We start from the raw sequence: 13,789 nt of genomic DNA, 5'->3' as shown, positions 1-13,789 counted from the left end.
CAATTAAAATGTCATATAGGGGAAATGATTAGCAATAAGTAAAGCCTATATCAATATCACTGATTATAAATTGCTTCTACATCTATGCTTTTGGCGGATTCTCCCAACCCTACAGAGGAGGCAGAGCTGGGTATTATCATTCCCATTTTAAAGAAAGTGAAGCTGAGGCTCTGAGATGTTAAGAGACTTGTTCAAAGTCACATGACTAATCAGGGCCAGAGTTGAGACCAGAAAAAAATTTGTGTCTGTGATCTGGGGCCTTGTTCACTGTCCAGGTGTCCACATGCACATCACACAGTATGGGAATCTAGTGGAGCGAGGAGCCTCCTCTGCATGGGACAGAGTTTCTAAATCTGACTCATTCTCCTCTTGGTGGTGTGCACGAGTGGGGCTGTGACAGCAGGTTCAGTGGGGAGGTACACGGCTGAGGGAGAAACACCTAGGCATCCTGGACCTCCCTCCCCTTGACCTTTATCTTTCCCTTCTCCTAGTCACCCCTGCAGTGCTAACAAGTCCCTAAAAGAGCCTTTAGTGTATTCATTGCTCTGAGGGTAGAAGCTATTACGACTCTCAGAGCATCCTTAAAGGACGCTTCTGAAGGTGTCCCTTGAATTGGAATATTTTACAGCTGGAAGAAACCTCAGATGCCATTTAGGTAAGTCTGCATTTTACAGAGGAGGAAGCTGAATTCCGGGACTATTAAGATATGAATGCAAGGCTCCTCGGGTCACATCACACCAGCTCTGGGCAATGCACACTCTTTCCACAGACCACACTACCGCCCTCAATGAGGCCGTGGCACGGCATGGTACCTTAACTCAAAATCTTGAAGCATTTCTCAATTAGTTATTTAAGTAAAATGAATTTATTCTAACTCCCCCTATTACAGCATTAAAGAGCTTAAACCACTTAATAAATAAGAGGCAGCTGGAGTCACCTCTTGATGGATAATCATGTTTTCTCATTTGAAGTTAAAGTGCTAGAAGACAAAGTGACTTTAAATCTGCTCAGGAGAGGCCCCAATTATCTGATAAGCAATTCCAAAGACCATACACATAAACGCAGAAATAGACCTCTTTATGAATGGTGTCTGACAAGGAAAGAGATATTTGTGGCATAGGAGCTCTTGAAAATGTAATTATTTATCCTTTCACAATTAATGAAAGAAACTGAAAATGAAGCTTTCATTTCAAATCCTTTTTATCTGGATGAAACTTTAATTTTACATAATGAAATTGACTTCACAGTTCAGTATGTTAAAATATGCACTTAAGCAGCATATCAAGGTTAAATGCCGACGGTTGTTGGCTCATTTAGAAATCATGCTGCCCAACGCCCAAAACAAGAATGAACACCTGCCTGTCTGCTACTAGCCCCAGATCCAGGGACAGCACACAGCCTGCAGGGCTGGCTCCCCTCAACATGCAGGGGATGCAGTTGAGTTTTCTCGCATATGCCGACTCCTGTATAAAGTCAGTTGGATATTTAGAGTTTTCACTCCTCTTTGTTTTTCAGTGGGGCTGTTTTTTATTTGTTTTTTTGTTTGTTAGAGCGCCATAGATGATTAACTTTCTCTCTTACAGAAGTCTGCCCTAAGACAACACTTGCATCATCAAAGTTGTTGCTTTCAGTTTGGTGAAACAATGTTAAAACTCCTTTACTCAGATTTTGCCATTTCACAATTTATGATAAATTTCAGCTTAGACCTCTTTCAAATTATATTTACACTCTTGGAAAAGGAGGACCTTATGAAATGCTGTGGGAGGTGTGGTATGGGAACATGAAAAGGGGATCGAGGTGAGTTCACTGGACATTTATCTTAAGAGACAGAGGTGGAGATGTTCATCTGTGGATCTCCCCGTTTTCCCTTTGAATAGCACCTTTGTGACAGTTAATTTATGGCTCTGGAGCATCCTATGGAGCACCTTTCACCCTAAGACTCTGTAAGTGGAGTAAAGGCAACAATTAGAGCTGCATTCCCTTCCCTTCTCTGATATAGGCTGTAACAGTGATTCTTGTTTTGACCATTGGGGTGGCTGCTGGGAAAGACTTATGGATCTAAGCAATATCTTATTGTACTGAACTCATTTGGTGGCTTTTCTAGATATACAGCGCAATTGTATTATTAGATTACAAAAGCCACATTAAGAAGAAACGATAATGAGACCTTTCAGGACAAACTTCTTCGAACTGGGGGCATATGCCACATTTGCAGGTTTATTCTTTCTATAATGGTCCTGCTACTTGTTATAAGATGTAGGTTGTTAGGATGATTGACAGGCCATAAAACTGGAAGACTGTAAAAGATACTACAGTGTGGGTGGTGATATAACCTATATCATAACCTATTTCCTCTTCTGAGTCAAAGCTTGAGTTATGGTATTATCTGCTTCCATGATACCAGAAGGCATCACGTAGTTTATAACATCTTCCAAAATTCCATGAGCTAGATTTGCCTCTTGTTTCATTGCATTGCCCTGGAACCCAAAGGAGGCCTTAGCTATCACAGGACATCACGTTAGTTTTATCAGTAAAAAAAAAAAAATTGATAGTGAAAAACAATGTTTCAATAAGGGAAAATTTATATTAACGTAGCCATGCAAAGTACCTATATAAAACCAATTTCACAATTACAACTTATTCTTACAGATCCTCAGGGAAGTGAAATCTGAGAGAAGGTAACAATGATGTATTTAGTTTTGGTTACTGCATGCACTTCAAAGCCATTAAACTACTGGTTAGTGAAACTATGTTCATACACAAACATACAAACAAACCACTGATTGGTTTTCCCTCAAACAACCTAAGTTTTTGCAAGTTTTAACAATGAACAAGTGTTTAAATAATAACAAACAATAACGGCTACTCTCTACAACTGTAAATCTCCTACCGTTTCTCAGAAACATGCAGGTTTGATTACATTTTATACAAGGCTTAGAAAACCTTGCTCTGATTTTTACAACACCCTATTGTTTACGGATCAGAAGTGCCTGGGTAATAGAACTGTTCATACATTCTCAGAGTTCCAGGAAAAGCAATTTCAATTGTGAAATAAAAATGTGGTAGAATTGAAATGTTTCATCAATATGGCCTGGTGTTCTCTGCTGCTTTATTAGATCTATCTGATTTGATACAGATGAACTGCTACTGATTTTAGTCCTTCAGAACCAGATGGAAGAAACTCTAGAATACATCCAAATATGATACGTTCAAATGGAGAAGATGATGAACACAGAAAAATTATTCACAGATAGTCCCTAAACCTTATATTGGCCTATTTTAATCTTCTTTCTCATTAATGCTTTTACAAGGTGTTTCCAATATATCATTGAGTAGAAAATGATGCTTTCTTTAATAAAGACCTAGACAGAAGGGATCAGACATCCACATTTAACTGAATCAGCTGGTAGAAAAGATCCATCTTGGAAACTGTTGATTATTATTCTATAATCCTGCCTGTTCCGTCCTGAAGTATGAATTCAGGAGAATTCTCAGTTGTATGTGTGATTGTGAGTTAGAATTCTCAGTGGCCAAGTGAAAACATTCCTGGCTTTGTTATTTTTTTCTTCTGAATTTTCTTCTTCTTTTATGTGGTCAAAGGATATCTGGAAAGTTAAAGGTTCTCAATATAACTTTGAATTGTACAGTGAATAAATAGAATTCTGGGTGGTGGTGAGAATCAAGCATTTGCAGAACAAAGTAGTTTACTTTAATTCATTCTCTAGGGAAAGGTAATTTATTCTAATATTGAGACATCTCTACTATTAAATTTGAAGTGAAGTTAACAGGACAGAGACCCGTCTGTGTACATCCAACAAGACACAAAGACAATAGCCAAGGGCACCAAATTAATGAGTACATGTGAAAGCACTTTAAACCTGCAACATGCTTTATAAGTGTAATCAGCATCTAGAAAAGGCAACTCAGAGGGAGGTAGTCATGTTTTTAGGAAGTTCAGCACTATTCCCCTATGAAAGGATTATTTTTGTGTTTAGAATATTTTTGATAGACCCAAGTAAACTAATATGTATTCTGTCTATAAATCAGAGGAATAAAGGGCTCACAGGTGACTGCTCCTCTCCCGGACTTCTCTCTTCATCTCTTTATAGTTCATGGCTTATGAGCATAAATTGTGATGTTCTAAGTATAAAGCTTGCTACACTATCGTTACATGTGACATTCACGTAGATACTAATGTATGCTTATATTTGAGGCATGTTGAGGCAGTGAAGAGTTTTTCAAGTAAACACTACTTGAAATAAACTAAATTTCATAATTCAAAGATGGATTTAGTTCTTAATTAGGAATAAAAGCTAGAAGAAGGAGCCACTTAGTTCAAGGTGCTGATACAAGTCCAAAGTATTAAAGATAACATAAAGACAAAACAATTTAATGAACCTAAGGCTTTAACAAAACAGAGACAGTAAAATTCTATCCCAAGAAATTGTTTTAGAAATGTGGAAAGAAAATTAAAAGATTTATCTTGAATAACGACTTGCTAGCTCTTACTGGCACACTAGAATATTCATGTATCATTCACTAGTCAATGTCCTATTTTCTATCCTAGTTTGTGTGTATGTTACAGAAGGCATTTTCTTTTTGAAGAGAAATTTGAAGACTTTTGATTACCCAGATAACACATTTTAAAATTCAGCTAATTAGGTAAACACTGAAATATCTAACCGTAACTATTTGTGGCCAGTACCTCTACCTCTTTCTGAGAGGTTGAGTCTGAATTCAAGTATATTGATGGTGAGCAGTTTAACAAAGACGCTTATAGATGATTCTCAAAGACTCCCCAGGCATTTCTTTCAACCTGGAAAATAGCTGAATACGTGGCGAGAAAGCACTTGCTGTTTGGCCAAGTAGCGCCTCCCCACACCCACCCCCCCAAAAAAGTTGTTGTTTCATAGCCATGGACTCAGAAAGCCTCAGAAAGGTAAACATAAAAATACACTATTTTAATTGTGTAAATGTCTTGAGTCTGGGAAAAGTCTGTGAACTAGACACCATTAAAAGATGCAGTATCTGCTAGTCCCAAACTCCCAATCCATCTTCCCCCAACCCTCCTCCCCCTTGGCAAACAAGGTCCTACTGTATAGCACAGGGAACTATATTCAACATCCCGCAATAAATCATAACGGAAAAGAATATGAAAAAGAATGCAGATATATGTATAACTGAATCACTTTGCTGTACAGCAGAAATTAACACAACACTGTAAATCAACTATACTTCAATTTTTTTAAATGCAGCAAATTAGACCCAGAGGGGATGCACTGCTACCAGACGGGAAAGAATGCAGAGTGTCATTTTTTGTGTTTGAGGTGTCCAGGTAAGAGTTCCCCAAAGCAATCTTACCTTTGTTTTCTGCCTTCAGTTCCTCTGCCATCAAGCTGTCTTGTCGGTTACCAAGCACGAATGCCAGAAACGAGAGGATGAGGGCATCCAAAATCCCAATGATAGCCAGGATGTAAGCCCAGCGGACTGAACAAGCCCCAAGAGTGTACTTGTCTGTCTTTTCTCCACACATCCGTTTTACTTCATCTGAATCCCAGCCATCAGGGAAAATCATACAGCCAAGCACAAGGCAGGCAGCTTAGAGAGAGAGGAAAAAAAGAGAAAAGGAGTTACATAAATTCCATTTTAGCAAATATAGCTACTATGTGTCAAATCATTGTCCAAATTCTTGATGTCAAAACCAGCAAATCTTACTGCTGTCCAACCCTGAGTGATTTTTTCCTGGTTAACTTAATAGCAGCCCAGCACTCTGCAGTGAAAGGGGCTCTGGGAACACTCTTTTCAGTGAGACTGAGCATTGTAAGAGAGGTTAAGGTATGTTGATCAATAAGAAAATACTAAAAAAAAATTGAATTTGAGTGCATTTGTGAGAAGGCTTCCACTGCAAATAGGCCACAGGCAATCCTAACACTGCAGAATGACAATTCAATGATGGCTCTGAAGAGCTATAACAGCAGCCAGGTTGGGGATTAGGATAACATGGAAAATACCAGAGCATATATTGACTTGGAGTCACAGTAAAAAATAGTTTCATATTGTGACCTCCAACATACACACTAAAAAGTTTCTTGAAACTACACTTACCACATGCAATGCACTCTGATATTTTCTAGTCTATTCTCCGTTCTATTTCATTTTTTAAAAGGCCGAAAATCATGGTAATGCAGTGTGGCACCACAGAGCTTTTATGGAAATTCAGGAATTTAAGGAGAATACTTATGTTCTATTTCCCAAATATCACCATGTGAATCATACGAATACTTTTCAATAAGAATCTGTTAATTTGAAGGCTTTTGTTGCTACTCTCTTTACATTTAATCCAATTATTTGAGGGTAAATGATGACAGTGTTAGGTTGCACAGAGCATTCTGAACAGGTAGTTCACACATTAATTCAACAACTGCTTATCGAGTGTCTCCTAAGGAGTACCAGACACAGTTCTTGGTGCCATCAAGGAAAGAGACATGGTTTATGTTATCATAGACTTTACGTTCTGTCAAGAAAAGAGACATGGTTTATGCTATCATAGACTTTACGTTCTGTCAGGAAAGGAGGCAAAAAATGAGTAAGCATGCAAATAAAATAATTCTAAGTTGTAATAAGTAATAGGCAAGAAAGAAACAAAGGGCTCAGAGAATAGCGGGTGGGACCTTCTTTAGAGAAAATGATCAGGTAAGGCCTCTTGAGGGGATGACATTTAAGCTAAGGCCAAAAACAGGCAAAGCACTAGACATGTGAAACAGATGGGAAAGATGTCTCAGGCAAGAGCATGGGCAAAGGCCCCGATGTGGGAAAGAGGCTTGGTGTATTTCAGAAGCTACCAGGAGATGAGTGATGGGGGTGGAGAAAGAGATCGTGTTGATGCTGTGAGGCAGGCAGGGGCTATGCATCCCAGCAGGTCATTGTTTCCAGGGCATGTAACTAAAGAAGACTTGGATGGCACAACCCAGTTAGAGTTCTGTGACTGTCGGAGGCAAACAATCCCTGAAGCTGGCAGTAGCAAGTCCCACACAACTCTTACCTCACTGCAACTCACTGAACAAGCCAGAAGTAGACGACTACTATCTTACTTTTTAACAGGAGCACAGTTCTACAAGACAGGTCTGGAGGAGACAGATACCAAGAGGGGTGACAGGAAGGAAGACTGCCTGGGAGAACTCTGATTTAGGATTCCTTGTTATTTTACAGGATGATAGTTCAAAACTTTGGGTCACACTTAAGTCCTCTCTTTTCTTTGCCCCACATCACAAATGTTGCCATGCTTCTCTTACCTACCTGTGCAATATCTCCGCATAGGCACTCCTACTTTAAGCCTTCATTATCTCTCAAAAGGAACCCTAACTTCCCTCTGCCTTCTGTTCATCCTCACTGTATTTCACATCACACATTACTGCTCACGCTCAAGATGTCTTGCTGGTTCCCACTGGTACTGAAGAACACTCAGACACTCAGCTAGGTATTCAAGGATCCACGGTCCAGCCCCTACTTAGTTTCCAGTCCTCTTCCCCTTTATACTTTCCACTTCATGTGGGTTGAAATACACATGATCCCCTGTCCATGCACCAAGTTTTTGGATCTCTGTTTTCTCTTTTGCCTGGAGAATTTGCCACTACTGTCCCTAAATACTCTACTCTTTTTTTTTTTTTTTTTTTTTGCGGTACGCGGGCCTCTCACCGTTGTGGCCTCTCCCGTTGCGGAGCACAGGCTCCGGACGCGCAGGCTCAGTGGCCATGGCTCACGGGCCCAGCCGCTCTGCGGCGTGTGGGATCTTCCCGGACCGGGGCATGAACCCGTGTCCCCTGCATCGGCAGGCGAACTCTCAACCACTGCGCCACCAGGGAAGCCCAATACTCTACTCTTAACATTTAACATTCAGTCAAAAGCAACATTCTCCACAGAGTGAGCCATCTCAAATTCTCCTTGAACTACATTATTGCCCTTCTCTGAACTCACATAGCTGTTGACTGCATTGATCTTAAAGTCCTTATTGTTGTTGTTTTACATGTGTTACAGTTATTTATTTATAAGCATTATCTCAATTATAGACTATAAGCTTTCTGAGGAAAGAATCATCATATTAAGCTAAGTTAAGTCATATTAAGTTAAATCATCATATTTATAGCACTTAAAAGAGTGCCTTGTAGATAGTTGGCAATAAAATACTTTTGAATCAGAAACTGAATGAAACAAAAAGACAAATTATAGCACCTAGACAGTATACTCTAAAATATAGTTTACAGAAGTCAACATCACAACTAGCAAAGGTCACCAATCTAGTTAAATATGGATTCATACTTCGATAACATTTAACAGAGGCAATTTTTTTATAACTTGACGACAGATTACAAGTACTTCGGAGATTAGAAAAAGTGGAGCTGATGATTTGAAAATACTTCAAATTCCCATTCCTTCTGTAGTTTCTAGCATTCAGTACCAACATGCTCTCCAAGGCATTTCTAGTAGTAATCATCTTTGTATTTTAAAAAACATGTGGTTTCCATGAGTGAAAATTCATTTTATTTGGGAAGACCCAGATTTTTAAATCTAAACCGTATTTCAGAAAAATCACCTCTAAGGAAGCTATGTTACATGGAATATCTTCTAAAATATTCTAAATGCTTTTTAACATAATTTTTATTTATGACAATATTACTTAAAAAGGAAAATCAATTTTTTTTTTTAATGAATGGGAATCTTTTGGAGCATGGTAACATAGTTTTAGCTAAACTTAATAGACATCCCCAAGTGACTCAAGTTCAGACAGGTTATTGGACATCATAGGACAATTCCACTGGAATAGGATGTTTGTAGAATGCTGACATCAACAAAGACATCTTTTCTCAAAGTCTTTATGCACTGAGGGTAGACTATCTTAAAAATTTTCATTTCTGGAAACTCTGAATTACATACTGGAATAAAAAAAGCAGAGGCAGAATTCACACTCTGAAGCTAAAACCACAGGAGACTATGAATGGCAATTCATTATTCCCTATCTTCAAAGTATATGATTTCCTTAATCAAATTTTAAGTGAAGAATCTGGGAAGATAGAGGATATAATATACCCCATTGTGCTTCATTTTACGCAATGGGTATTTTTGCTGAAAGTAACAAAAATAGAATTTTTGAAGTGCAATTTTTATTTTCAATATGGTCTAAGGGAGTTGGCTGTTCAGAGGAATCTTTTTTTTTTTTCTTTTGCGGTACGTGGGCCTTTCACTGTTGTGGCCTCTCCCGTTGCGGAGCACAGGCTCCGGACGCGCAGGCTCAGCGGCCATGGCTCATGGGCCCAGCTGCTCTGCGGCATGTGGGATCTTCCCGGACCGGGGCACGAACCCGTGTCCCCTGCATCGGCAGGCAGACTCTCAACCACTGAGCCACCAGGGAAGCCCCAGAGGAATCTTAAGATAAAACCTGGGCTGATAACAAGGTCGGGTTTTGGCCTCCCAGGGAAAAAGGTTTAGGTCCCCCACTCACAGGTGGACTCCAGGTGTCCTTCAGGCCAGAAGGCACTGGAATTTGTACTGCATTCTCCACCCCCTTCTTGTTGGCTGTCTCTTAAGGTGAAAGATCTGATCTTTTAAAAAAATTCATCTGTTTTGAAAATCTGAATGGTTCTGTAGTAGGATAATAAAAAATGAAACTCAATTGCATTTAAAAGCTTTCAAAACTTTGTAAGTGAAGTCTGTGATTAAAATCCAATTTTTAAATAAATATATCCTATCTTTTTGAAAGCTGTGCTTCTAGATGGCCACTGCATAACAAATTTTATTTTCTGACAATGTATTATCAAATATACATTTTCTTCTCACCCTATCCGAACTTCCCCAACTTGGCTGTTTTATTTTTGAAAGGCAAAGCCCCCTCCCCAAAGTTATAGTGTATTAAAGATTAATTTAAACCATTAAGATAGTTTAGGCTCTGTTGGTTTCTCAGGAAAGGTATGGTTATTACATTCTGCATTAATGCTTGAGTGCTATTATAAATTCTGTTTTCTGGCATCCTATTAACCAGAACCTCACTAACCTGCACGATTTGTAGAGCCGCTAGAAACTAACAGCTGTTTGTAATCCTGACTAAGAAGTACCTGCAAGATGCTAGGCTAATGCCTCAGTCAACAAAGGATGAAATAATATTCCTGTTGGCTTTATAATTATTTCTGATTCTTTACAAATTGATCATCCTGTAAGATGCAGCACCACCACTATACTAAACATTAGCGTATACAAGGCACCAGAACATCTGATTAACTTGGACATGCTATTTCCTGACTGGGAGGGATAGTGGAGAATTAGTTCCAACTGGGCTATTATCCAAAAACGGTTCCTTATTAGAATGTCACCTAGAAAATGACTAAGTTACTCGCAGTTATATATTCCTTCATTTCAGCAGTAGGTTTTCCAGAAGTATATCAGAGAACATTCTTGAATATTAAAGAGAAACAAGAGCTCACAAGCTGGAAGTGAGCAGAGAATAATGATGAAAAGAAACCTATGTCCTTACGGAACGCTGCCATGACATCTTCTAATCTAGAATATACAATCAAGGCACCTTTGTGAGGGCAGCACTGTTGATTTCAATTTTAAGCATATTCCAAATGGCTAGGAAGCATTCACATTCTAAAAGGAACCTCTATGTAGAGGCTGCCCACAATGGGTTCTTCTGAAATAGTACACAAACAGCTAGTGGTTCCCTAGAGCCACTAATTGCCCTGGCATTTTTCTTTGCCAAAGAGCTGAATATAACCTCTGTGAAAGAAACAGCCTCAGAAAAATCCACAACTGTTTTTAATTGGGTCTTTCTCCAAAGGGAAATGAAGCAAGAGGAAAAAAGCAATGGCGGGGGGGGGGGGGTCCTATGATTTGGGTCACTTGGGCCTGCTGATATTGCTGAACCAACTATCCTAATCAGGACTTTCAACATTGCAAACCTGAGAACGGCTTATTTTTTGGACAGGAAGGGAAGGTCTAAATTCATTCTTTTAAAAGTCTATGCATTGTTGCACAAAAAGCATTATAAACTGCCTCACGTTGCTGAAGCACTCAGAGGGAACGTGGTGAAAACAATGAACCTGAGTTCACTTTATCAATTATTCAGGCATATAGTAATTGAAGAAACTGATGCCAGCAGAGCTGCCAGGCTATGGAGGGGGAACTTTCACAGGAGGATTTTTACTCTAAACACCTGGTAAAGGAGAGACACGAAGCATTCCTACAGTTTCTTCATTAGCACACGGCCAACAAAACTGAACCCTAGTATTCATACGTCTGGAAAAGGTACTGTATTTATACCTCAGTTTACCTCTGGAGAACTGAGTTGCTAGACAATCCAGGACAAAGTACTGTGGTTTAGAGTCCAGTGGAGAAAACCAATTGTCTCCTGATCAGTTTTGGTTTTAAACCCAGTATAATTTTATGAGCATTTAACTTGGGGTCATAACACAAAAGATACAACATCCCTTAGAAAGAGGAGAAAGAGAACATGTAAATAAACAACGGGCTCTCAAAAGAGGAGAATTAGAAAGTTGTGTGTGATGAGAGAAGCTTCTCTGCACAGACGCTCAGCCCTAATTGCCCGAGTAAAGGGCACCATGCATCCACGTGTACCTTGTGCTCAATCAGCTGGTGTGAAACCCACACCATCGGGTTTAATAGAAAGGGGAGAATCAGGAGCCCACCCACACCTGTACTTAAGAGCTACGTAGTGGAGAAAAAGCTTTTCCGGAATATGAGGAAAAATATTTAACTAAGTACAATGTACCTTGCTAACGTGCCCAAATTTTGAGGGTTACTAGCCAAATATAATTACAAATCAGAATGTAGAACTTAAAAATACAATACAGTTCTGATCTCTAGAATGCTAGTAGATGGCTTTTGATATCTATCTTGGATCCAGTCAGACGCCATGAAATCTTGATATGACATAGTTAATAACAGTACACACCATAATAAATAGCTAACATTTATTAAACGCTCACCATGAGTGGGGCACACTGCACATACATCATCTCATTTAATTCTCAAATAAAGACAAACATGAGAGCACTACTTCCCGGCTTCTCTAGTTTCTAGAAACAGGGATTTTTCCTGAAATACCCTTCACTCCCCATCCCATTCTTTCTTCCTTCCCACTGAGACGGAGTGAGTCCCCTGAGGAATACCTGGAGGAGAGGTATTCTGCATACCAGCCCAGCCCCTTCCTCTCCTTACCTTAGGAGCAGTTTGCCCACATGAAGAATATACTCCACTCTTCTGTGCTGTACATTTTACACAGGGTGGGCTTGACTTTCCAGTGATGCCCAGAAGTAGGAAGACAAGTATGTTTGATTCTGGGGGTGCAGATTAGGAAGTCCTTTTGGCTGAGAGACCCAGAGTCATTTCTTCAACCTAAGCCTTCTCATCCTAAAGGGTATATTTGGTCTCCATCTGCCAGCTCTTCTCTCTCTTAGTTGGTTCAGAGCTTGGGAGGGTCCCACAGTTCTGGAGGCTAGAAGTCTGAGATGAGAGCACCAGTATGGTGGGTTTGGTGAGCACCCTCTTCTGAACTGCAGATGGCTGACTTCTCGTTGTATCCTCCCTCACATGGCGGAAAGACAGCTAGCTAGCCCTGCGGCCTCTTCTTATAAGGTCATGAATCCCATTCACGGGGGCTCCGCCCTCAGAACCTAATCACCTCCCAAAGGCCCCAGCTGCTAATACTATCATACTGGGATTAGGGTTTTAACCTGTGAATCTTGGGGAGACATAAACATTCAGTCCACTGCAGAGGGGGAACAGAGGGTTGTCATTCATTGTTTCTCCACCAACCCCAACATTATTTTCTTTTTTATGTATAGGAAAAAAGGAAGCTGAAGCACAGAATCTTCAAATAGCTTGCTCAAGGTCATGCAAAGCCCACAAGTGGTGAAACAGGATTTGAATTCAGGTAGTCTAGCTTTGGAATCTATGCTTTTAACACCACATACACTATTACCCTTTACTTATCAACAATAAGGATGCACATGAAATTACTTTATATTAGAGTTTAAGATTTCACTCTTTTCTTTTTTTTTTGGCCATGCAGCGCGGCATGTGGGATCTTAGTTTCCCGACCAGGGATTGAACCTGTGCCCCCTGCAGTGGAAGCACAGAGTCTTAACCACTGGGCTGCCACGGAAGGCTCGAAATTACTTTAGAATATTTTTATTTTTACTAAGAACACTTACAGAATCTTGAAAGTGCTTGTTGTTTATAATTAGACATTTATTGAGTACATGAGCTACTACTAAAATGATGCTTAGAAACTGCTGGCTTTTATATATATAAATATTTCTTTTGTTTACATCAGTACTTTACCTAATCAGAATTTCACCTTATATGCAGTGCCAAGAACATAAGAGTAATTATAAATTATAAATGTGTGAAATGGGAATTAATGAGATTAATTATAAATAAATATATGTATATTTGGTTTTATACACATTTCCCAAAAAAAATCCAACCTTTTTTTTTTGGCTTGATATTTTAAGTTGGTTTTTGGCTTGATATTTTAACTTGGCTATCTGTTAGCCAAACATTTTATATGCTCTTAAAAGGTACATATTCCTTTTAAGAGTATATATGTGTATATATGACTATGAATGTATTTACCTTATTAATTTACATATGGTTACTTACATATAGAATAAGTTCTACTTCAGGTAAAAATAAAGACATGAGTCAATTCGGTCCTATTAAAGTTTTTGTGAAGATTTACTTCTTTTAAGTAACTTCTTTGAGTTTCAATAGACAC

General features: G+C 39.2%; 1 protein-coding gene across 3 annotated transcripts in view; it reads right to left on the bottom strand.

The window, feature by feature from the left end:
- The window catches only part of LHFPL3 (LHFPL tetraspan subfamily member 3), a 533,932-nt gene that overhangs the window by 160,183 nt on the left and 359,960 nt on the right, over positions 1-13,789 (bottom strand). For all 3 annotated transcript variants that reach the window (XM_060304791.1, XM_060304792.1, XM_060304790.1), the window contains exon 2: positions 5,362-5,598. In XM_060304791.1, coding sequence (XP_060160774.1) covers positions 5,362-5,598 — 237 coding nt within the window. The remainder of the gene's footprint in view (positions 1-5,361; positions 5,599-13,789) is intronic.

This window comes from Globicephala melas, chromosome 9 (assembly GCF_963455315.2).
Source record: "Globicephala melas chromosome 9, mGloMel1.2, whole genome shotgun sequence".
Classification (NCBI taxonomy): domain Eukaryota; kingdom Metazoa; phylum Chordata; class Mammalia; order Artiodactyla; family Delphinidae; genus Globicephala; species Globicephala melas.
Note: the sequence above shows the minus strand (reverse complement) of the source record. Positions and strands in the feature narration are given on the sequence as shown.